This window comes from Triticum aestivum, chromosome 1B (genome assembly GCF_018294505.1).
Source record: "Triticum aestivum cultivar Chinese Spring chromosome 1B, IWGSC CS RefSeq v2.1, whole genome shotgun sequence".
NCBI classification, from domain to species: domain Eukaryota; kingdom Viridiplantae; phylum Streptophyta; class Magnoliopsida; order Poales; family Poaceae; genus Triticum; species Triticum aestivum.
In genome coordinates, this window is record NC_057795.1 from 299,081,855 (window position 1) to 299,091,382 (window position 9,528).

A 9,528-nucleotide genomic window follows, 5' to 3' on the forward strand; every position below is an offset into this window, starting at 1 on the left:
GGGGCGGTGGGGCGATGGGACGGGGCGGCGAGGCGAGGTGGTGGGGCGGAGCGGCGGTCGAGGGCGGCGGCGCGGGTGGTGAAGGAGGAGGAGATCGAGAGAGAGAGAGAGGCGTGGTGGGCGCGGGCCCGGCCCGGCCCGGCCCTTCTTAGTAGGTCAAAGTTCTTTGTCGTCTGCTAGCAGACGACAAAGAGCGTACCTAGTGGGGGTGGGGCCAGAGGGAACGGATGACCTAACGGCCATTTTCTTTGCCGACTGTGAGAGGACATCAAAGAAGTTTCGCCGTCAGCCAGCAGACGGCAAATAACTGGCCGTTAGGGCACCCCCGTAAGCCCACCACCCACCCTCTTTGCGTCAGCTAGCTGACGGCAAAGATTTGCTGATGGCAAAGCCTTCCGTTGTCGTCCGCTACCTCTTTGTCGTCCGTTGTCTTGTGGCTGACGGCAAAGACCTTCTTTGCCATCAGCCAGCTGACGCAAAGAGTTGGCACACGGCAAATAAGCTAATTCCAGTAGTGCTTATTTTCTTCACACTAATAGATCATACATATTTAGAGAGCAATTTTTATTGTTTGCACCGATGACAACTTACTTGAAGGATCTTACTCAATCCATGGGTAGGTATGAAGGACTTTCATGGCAAAACTGGGTTTAGGGATATTTGGAAGCACAAGTAGTATCTCTACTTGGTGAAAATAATTTGGCTAGCATGAGGGAGAAAGGCATGCTCAACATGTTCGATGATCCGTGACAATATAATTTATTTAGGATATAAGAAAACATAACCCATTATGTTGTCTTCCTTGTCCAATATCAACTTTTTAGTATGTCATATTTTAATGAGTGCTCACAATCAAAAAAGATATCCAAGATAGTATATTTATTTCTGAAAACATATCTTTCTTTATTACTTCATATTAATTGCAACGTTGACCAAAACTATGTTTGTCAACTCTCAACAACTTTTATTCATCATACTCTTTATATGTGAAGTCATTACTCTCCATAAGATCAATATGATCTTTTTATTTCTTTTTTATTCTCTCTTTTTTTCCTCAAGAGCATAGCAAGATAGCAAAGCCCTTGACTCAAAACTAATCTTTATGACATATAGCTCACAGACTCGATTACATAGATAGAGATCAAAACGAAACTAAAAGCTAGATCATACTAAAACTTTATTCTACTAGATCAAGATATAACCAAAAGGACCGAACTAAGAAAACGGTAAAGATAGAAGTGTGATGGTGATACAATACCGGGACACCTCCCCCAAGCTTGGCAGTTGCCATGGGGAGTGCCCATAACCATGTGTTTATGTCTCTTTCTTCATAGGTGGTGATGATGGAGTTGTTGATGATGTAGGCATGTTGTCCATCTTCCAAGGCATAGGCTCACCATCATAGAAGGATGATCGAGTCTCCGGGATCCTCAAATCTGCAGCTGTGACTCCCCGATTCAATCGTACAGTAATCATACACGCAAATGTGTACGATCAAGATCAAGGACTCACGGGAAGATATCACAACACAACTCTAGACACAAATAAAATAATACAAGCTTTATATTACAAGCCAGGGGCCTCGAGGGCTCGAATACAAAAGCTCGATACACGAGAGTCAGCGGAAGCAACAATATTTGAGTACAGACATAAGTTAAACAAGGATGCCTTAAGAAGGCTAGCACAAAAGCAACAATTATCGAACAGGCAAAGCCTCCTGCCTGGGACCTCCTAACTACTCCTGGTCGTCGGCGGTCTTCACGTAGCAGCATCCATCGGCGGTGGCATCTGGCTCCAGGGATCCACCATCTGGTTGCATCAACCGGAAAGAAGAAAGAAGGGGGAAAAGGGGGTAGCAAAGCAACCGTGAGTACTCATCCAAAGTACTCGCAAGCATCAGGTCTATACTAAGTATGCACTGGTATCAAATGGAAGGTTTGTATATGTGGACTGAACTGCAGAATGCCAGAATAGGGGGGAAGACCTAGCCTATCGAAGACTAGCATCTTCATGCAGCTCCGAGCATCTTGCAGCATGTAGAAGAGTAAAGAATAGCAGTTTATAATTAACAAGCATGTTGTAACGTTAATGCCAGAGATCCTTCATCGACTCCCTGCGAGAAAGCAATCCCGGAGCCACATATCTCAAGTAACCATTTGTAATTTTATAACATCAGGATATAAGTCTGAACGTCCATTACCATGGACACGGTATTCAAATATTTAACTTCCCTGCAGGGGTGCACCACGTTACCCAACACGCTCAATCACTCTGGCCGGACACACCTTTCTGGGGTCAATGCCCGCCCTCGGAAGATCAACACGTCGCTGCCCTACCTAGGCTCAGCAGAGAGGTCCCCGCCGATCTACATCCTAAGCACTCCGGGGTCTTGGGACCATCGCCCGCAGCACTCTAGGTCGTTGCAAGCAGGGTGGATACCAGCACCGCCTCGGATGGCCAGCACGATCGGACCGTGCCGCACTGCTGAACTGGACGTCTGACAAAGCTTCGGCTGATACTACGATGTCGAGGCCCATATCCATTCTCGTGTGGTGGTTAGTGCGTAAAGGCCAGAGGCCAACTCAGAACAAATACCCAAACCATAGTGTATTATTAGCTTATGGAGACGAGCAGAGACTCACGATCGAAAGTGACCCCGTCGCCCCGTCTCGTGGACTTACGACAAGGGCTCAGAATGCCCGGCCGTGCCACGTCATTATCTTGCGGGTGCTCTCCGAGCCCGCCCGACTTTCACCAAAGTCTCAAGTAAAGTCATTGTAACCATGTGTCCAAACATCAAGGGGAAAACCCGAGGAATCACCCCCGGAGGATTCCACTCAATGTAATCATCAAGGTGAACGTAAGAGGGACCACCCTCGAGGTTCACACTTGAGGTGTTGAACGACAGAGCTATATCGGGAATGGTGAAAGAGGAAATAACCCTCGATGACCACGACCGAATAGCTACACTACAGAATTATCATCAGGAATGCGTTATGAGGGATCACCCTCGGCACTCGATAGTAGCTCTGCAGAGTCGAGCAACAAAAGGGGCGTGATGTGATGTGAGGTGTCGGGCTCTGTTCATCGATCACGTCCATCGAGGCGTCGATGATGAAGCAGGGGCAACAAGGACAAGTGGGGGGGTCACTGATGGATCACTAGCCAACCTATACTAAGCAGTTTAGGATAAGCAGGTAGGTAACAATAGCAGGTACAAAAGCAGGCTATGCATCAGAATAGGAGCAAACAATAACAGTAGCAAAATCTAATGCAAGCATGAGAGTATAGAATGGGCGATATCAGGATGATCAAAGGGGGGGGGCTTACCTGGTTGCTCAAACAAGAAGGAGAGTCGTCGTCGACGTAGTCGATCACAGGGGCATCAGCAGCGGTCTCGGGGTCTACCGGAGAGAAGAGGGGGAAGAAACAGTAAATACACACAAACATAAGCATAACACGACAATAAGCGGGGCTAGAGGTGTTCGGACGCGGTGCTAGGCGATACTGGCGAAGGGGGAAAACATCCGGGAAAGTTTTCCCGGTTCCGGACGTCTGTTAGACAGATGAACCGGAGGGGAAAAGTTCAATGTTTGCTATTCTAGGGACGTGATAGATGAACGGATCGCGTATTCGTATTCGTATCATCGTTCTGAGCAACTTTCATGTAGAAAACATTTTCATCCGAGCTACGGTTAATTTTTTATGAATTTCCGAAGTTTAAACAATATTTCAAAATTATTTTTAATTCAAAATGAAGATTAAAATGCTATGCGTACCCAGCCCGGTGTACACAAAGGTGTACACAAGGAATGACATGTGGTCCAGGGGGTCCAGTTGACCCAGTCAACAGCCCAGTCAGAGTTGACCGGTCAAAGTCAACAGTGTTAGCGGGACCCGCTGTCATAGACAGATGCTAAAATTATTTTGGTTATTTATTTTAATCTCCAGGGGACCCGCATGTCATCTGTATGTATACTAATCTAAACACTAACTATCATCTAGTCTAAACAGGGGGTAACTCCAGCGGCCATGGCCCAATCCAACCATTGGTGTTCTTGGGCACACACGCACGGGTGTGCATGGCGGCCACGGCCAGCAGCGGCAAGAGCATGCATTCACGGGCAGTATCTAGTATGCAGCAAAAACAAAGTATCAGCAAGCAGCGGCAGCAAGGAGCAGATCAGCATCAATACGTAGAGCAGCAGCAGCGCAAGCAACGCCGCGGCGCTAGGAGAAGAAGCAGCAGGGCGGCAGCAATAGGCGGAGCGGGAGAGCGACCGGAGTTGACCAAACGAACGACGGCCGGCGGCGGTGCACAACGGCGGCGGCGACGATCAAACGGGAGCCTCCGACGGCCATTTGAGGCGTGGTTTGAGCCTACGGGTTCAGCTTGCAGCGGCACATCTAATGGCGCAAGCGGCCGAGGCAGGGGATGGCTGGAGCGATGCCTACGCGCAAGCCCGACGGTGGCCGGAGCTCGGCCTTGCGGCAACAGCGCCAGGGATGGCCAAATCAAGCAAGGGGATAGGGAGAAACGACGGCGACTCACAGTGGAGCTTGATGGAGGCTCGACGAGGCCGGGGACTATCGGAGACGCGCGGGTCGACGCGTCGCACGGCGGTGAACGGAGGTTGAAGATGGGCTCGATCCCCGCGATGCGAAGGCGCCCGGCTCAATCCGAACCTCGTAATGGAAGCAGCAGAGGCAGACAGAGCTTTTGAACAAGCTCCTTGCCAGCGAGGATGACGAGGAACACGCACGCTAGGTTGGCCATGGCGACGACAACGTCGGGTTCGCGTTGGGGAGGATAAGCGAGCGAGGGAGAGGGGAAAGTGGGCGCTAGGGTTCGCCAGGGGGCCGACGACGTTCTTATCCACCAGGAGGGCCGCGGGATGCTCGACATGACGACGGCAGTGGCCATGGTGGGGGTGGATGCGTGCCACGCCATGGCCCCTGTCTCTTGTCTGTACAGAGGAACAGAGGAAGGGGGAAAAGGCCGTGGTAGGCTGGGCCATGGGCACTGTGGTCACATGCGGCCCAAAGACACAGTAGGATTTTAGTCTTTTCCCTTTTTTTTTACTTTACTGCATATTCATTTCACCATCGTTTAACATTTTAACTTATTACCAAATGATTTTTGTTCAACATGAAACTTGTCACACAAATTGTGGTCATTATTTTGGAGAGGCCCACAAAGTTTAAAGTGGTTTGTGAAATGTGAGACTACTTGTTGGAATTTTAAACAACCAAATTAAATGTTTGCTGGTCCACCAAAATATTGCTATGGCCATTTTAGAAACCCAATTTGAGTTGATTTCTTCATGACAATTACTTGGGCATTATTTTCAACATCTCGAACATTTTTGCTTCTTTGTTTGGAGAAATAAATGTTTGACTTGCAATTTAAATTTGATTTTGAACTTGATGTTTTGGACAAGTGGCAATTAGCAAGGTAATCATGATGACAATGGCATGATTAGTGGGAGATTACTGTGGCATGATTCTCAGGGTGTTACAAATCTCCTCCACTACAAGAAATCTCGTCCCGAGATTTAAGGGGTGGAGTAAGGGGGAAAGACTCGGAAAGGACGAAGCTCAACACAAGATAGGTACTTGGGGGCTATCTCGGTGAACGTGGCATAGAGGCATCTCTCGAGTTGAAATTCAAGCAAGTCATCGAGAGCAAGGTAAGGAGGTGCAATAAGGAGCTTCAACCGGGTAGGCAAATGTTCGTTGCCTGAAACAGAGGGTGAAAGCGGTTCATAGCAATGGGAATAAGTATTGCATCTGATACCAGAACAGATCACAAGGAAGGTGGCTCACGAATTACATACGAAACCAAGCGTAAGGAACAATTTTAGAAGACAGAGATGTACAGGAGAGTCAGGTTTCGATCCTGTGGAACTGTGGGTTATGGGCCCACCATGTGGGTTAAAAGCAAGAAGGAGTTACATTTTGCATGGTCATGATAGAAAGGCAGGTCAGAGGACAACCTGACAGTTATGTTGGCAACAACGTTGGTACCAAGGGCGAGGGACGAAGAGAACCATTTTCCTGCTCGTTAAGACGAGTCGGACCAATAGGCAAAGTTCTCGTCCATCGGTGGCTACCGGAATGTCATCAACAATAGTAACAAGGTCTTACTGACAGAGTTGTACATCGAGGCATTTACATAAGTAGGGAATTATCACTGGTCATATATTTTAGGTTACAAGAAAAGTTAAACGAAACAATGGGAAGGAAAGTGTAGACTTGATTTAGTTATCGATGTTCTCGAGTGTCTAACAACTCAGAACACGTGGAAAATTGGAATCGGCAAAAAAATAATACTGGATGAAGAACTCATAAGAGGCTATGTAGTTCCGTGATATTCTCGAGATATCAGAGGGTAATACTCGAAGGTAGAACCGGATAGAGGTTGGACAGAAGAAAAGATCTGCAGAAGACAAGTACTTTAACTTGTCCGAGAAATGAGATCAAAGTAGAACAATCTGGTCGGAACCACGGTGGCAAAGGACCAAACATAGATACAAGATGAACTTATCAAAAAGGGATTATTACTATTTCAAGAAGCTTCCATGATAAGTTCCACATCGGGTCCATGGGCATGAACGCAAAGGATCAAGGTCGATTCCCACTTCATCAATGCATAACCTATCATTCGCTTCTCATTTTCGACAAAGCCATAGTGTTCAGATTTTATCTAGCATAACACTAGTAGAGTATGACCCGTAGAAGTTTTCGGGTTCACACAGATTGTGGAAGGCATAGGTTCAACCCATCGAGGCATCTTAGGAACACATACCACAAACTTTAGGAATAAATAACTCAAGCTCGGAAGCAGAGCATGGTTGACAAAAGCAGGGGATACAATTTACCAAAGGCATTATGTATCCAAGGAAGCTCACAAGTTACTGCATATGAAGGACGCTGTCGGATAGAACCCCACAAAGGATCTGGTGGTTCACAAAGGATCTGATGGGAGCATCAGTACTCAACCAGAAGAAAAAAGAATGCAAGGACATCAAATATAGGATCAACTTACTAATTCTAAGCTTGAATGCAAAGAGAATTATGATTTCCAAATCAGGGGATCAAAAGCAGAGGCTCTGATCATAGACAAGTGAGTTGAATAGACATGGATCGACAATCAATCAAGGTTTAATTTGCTGAACACCAGCTCATGTCCGGGGTGACGTCTGATCCGAAGGGAAGAATTCTAACTAGGACTGATGATCGCGAGCATTCGCAAACATATCAAATCAAATGCTTGAAATTACGATGACAAAGGATGCTAGTGAATATAGCCAGACATATGGAAAGTATCCATAATGCAATCAGATAAGGAGGAACAACAGCAATAGCTACTGAGTATTTTCGGAAGATCAAATAGTATTTCATGGCATCTTGTAATAACAAGAGCAACTGGGGATGAAGATATGAACGACAAATGTAGGTAGTTACGTATAAGGATTTATTGATGCTAGGGATCGCAACAGCGAAGGGCATAGGGGACTCGGGAAAACATCGGAGAGTACCTTAAAATCTTCTGGTGCACCAAGTAATCATCTGGAGTGAGGGGCTCTCCGGGAGAAAGTATTTATGAGAACCTAGAGTTGTTAGCAAAATCATTTAACCCGAATAGAAGAGAGATCAGATTCCTAGAGTAAGGACGAGGAATAAAAGATCCTAATACCACCCAATGGCGACGTGGGCCCGTAAGCCACACAGCCATGTTAGCAAATCAGTTTTTCAACGACTAGACTCAACTTCAGCCAAGGAGTTGGAAAAGGGAATCCTACAGGCAGTCGGCTCTGATACCAACTTGTGACGCCCCGATTCAATCGTACAGTAATCATACACGCAAATGTGTACGATCAAGATCAGGGACTCACGGGAAGATATCACAACACAACTCTAGACACAAATAAAATAATACAAGCTTTATATTACAAGCCAGGGGCCTCGAGGGCTCGAATACAAAAGCTCGATACACGAGTCAGCGGAAGCAACAATATTTGAGTACAGACATAAGTTAAACAAGGATGCCTTAAGAAGGCTAGCACAAAAGCAACAATGATCGAACAGGCAAAGCCTCCTGCCTGGGACCTCCTAACTACTCCTGGTCGTCGGCGGTCTTCACGTAGCAGCATCCATCGGCGGTGGCATCTGGCTCCAGGGATCCACCATCTGGTTGCATCAACCGGAAAGAAGAAAGAAGGGGGAAAAGGGGGTAGCAAAGCAACCGTGAGTACTCATCCAAAGTACTCGCAAGCATCAGGTCTATTCTAAGTATGCACTGGTATCAAATGGAAGGTTTGTATATGTGGACTGAACTGCAGAATGCCAGAATAGGGGGGAAGACCTAGCCTATCGAAGACTAGCATCTTCACGCAGCTCCGAGCATCTTGCAGCATGTAGAAGAGTAAAGAATAGCAGTTTATAATTAACAAGCATGTTGTAACGTTAATGCCAGAGATCCTTCCTCGACTCCCTGCGAGAAAGCAATCCCGGAGCCACATATCTCAAGTAACCATTTGTAATTCTATAAGATCAGGATATAAGTCTGAACGTCCATTACCGTGGACACGGTATTCGAATATTTAACTTCCCTGCAGGGGTGCACCACGTTACCCAACACGCTCAATCACTCTGGCCGGACACACCTTTCTGGGGTCAATGCCCGCCCTCGGAAGATCAACACGTCGCTGCCCTACCTAGGCTCAGCAGAGAGGTCCCCGCCGGTCTACATCCTAAGCACTCCGGGTTCTTGGGCCCATCGCCCGCAGCACTCCGGGTCGTTGCGAGCAGGGTGGATACCAGCACCGCCTCGGATGGCCAGCATGATCTGACCGTGCCGCATTGCTGAACTGGACGTCTGACAAAGCTTCGGCTGATACTGCGATGTCGAGGCCCATATCTATTCTCGCGTGGTGGTTAGTGCGTAAAGGCCAGGGGCCAACTCAGAACAAATACCCAAACCATAGTGTATTATGAGCTTGCGAAGACGAGCAGAGACTCACGATCGAAAGTGACCCCGTCGCCCCGTCTCGTGGACTTACGACAAGGGCTCAGAATGCCCGGCCGTGCCACGTCATTATCTTGCGGGTGCTCTCCGGGCCTGCCCGACTTTCACCAAAGTCTCAAGTAAAGTCATTGTAACCGTGTGTCCAAACATCAAGGGGAAAACCCGAGGAATCACCCCCGGAGGATTCCACTCAATGTAATCATCAAGGTGAACGTAAGAGGGACCACCCTCGAGGTTCACACTTGAGGTGTTGAACGACATAGCCGTATCGGGAATGGTGAAAGAGGAAATCACCCTCGATGACCACGACCGAATAGCTACACTATAGAATTATCATCAGGAGTGTGTTATGAGGGATCACCCTCGGCACTCGATAGTAGCTCTGCAGAGTCGAGCAACAAAAGGGGCGTGATGTGATGTGAGGTGTCGGGCTCTGGTCGTTGATCACGTCGATCGAGGTGTCGATGATGAAGCTGGGGCAACAAGGACAAGTGGGG

General features: G+C 47.6%; 1 protein-coding gene across 1 annotated transcript in view; it reads right to left on the bottom strand.

Moving 5' to 3' along the window:
- Nucleotides 1-1,741: 1,741 nt before the first annotated feature.
- Nucleotides 1,742-9,528, bottom strand: part of LOC123090524 (uncharacterized) — a 9,944-nt gene continuing 2,157 nt past the window's right edge. Inside the window, exons 2-3 of the mRNA XM_044511834.1 lie at nt 3,331-3,404; nt 1,742-1,809 (exon numbers count right to left, since the gene is read on the bottom strand). Of these exons, the coding sequence (XP_044367769.1) occupies nt 1,759-1,809; nt 3,331-3,404 (125 nt within the window). The 3' untranslated portion in view covers nt 1,742-1,758. The remainder of the gene's footprint in view (nt 1,810-3,330; nt 3,405-9,528) is intronic.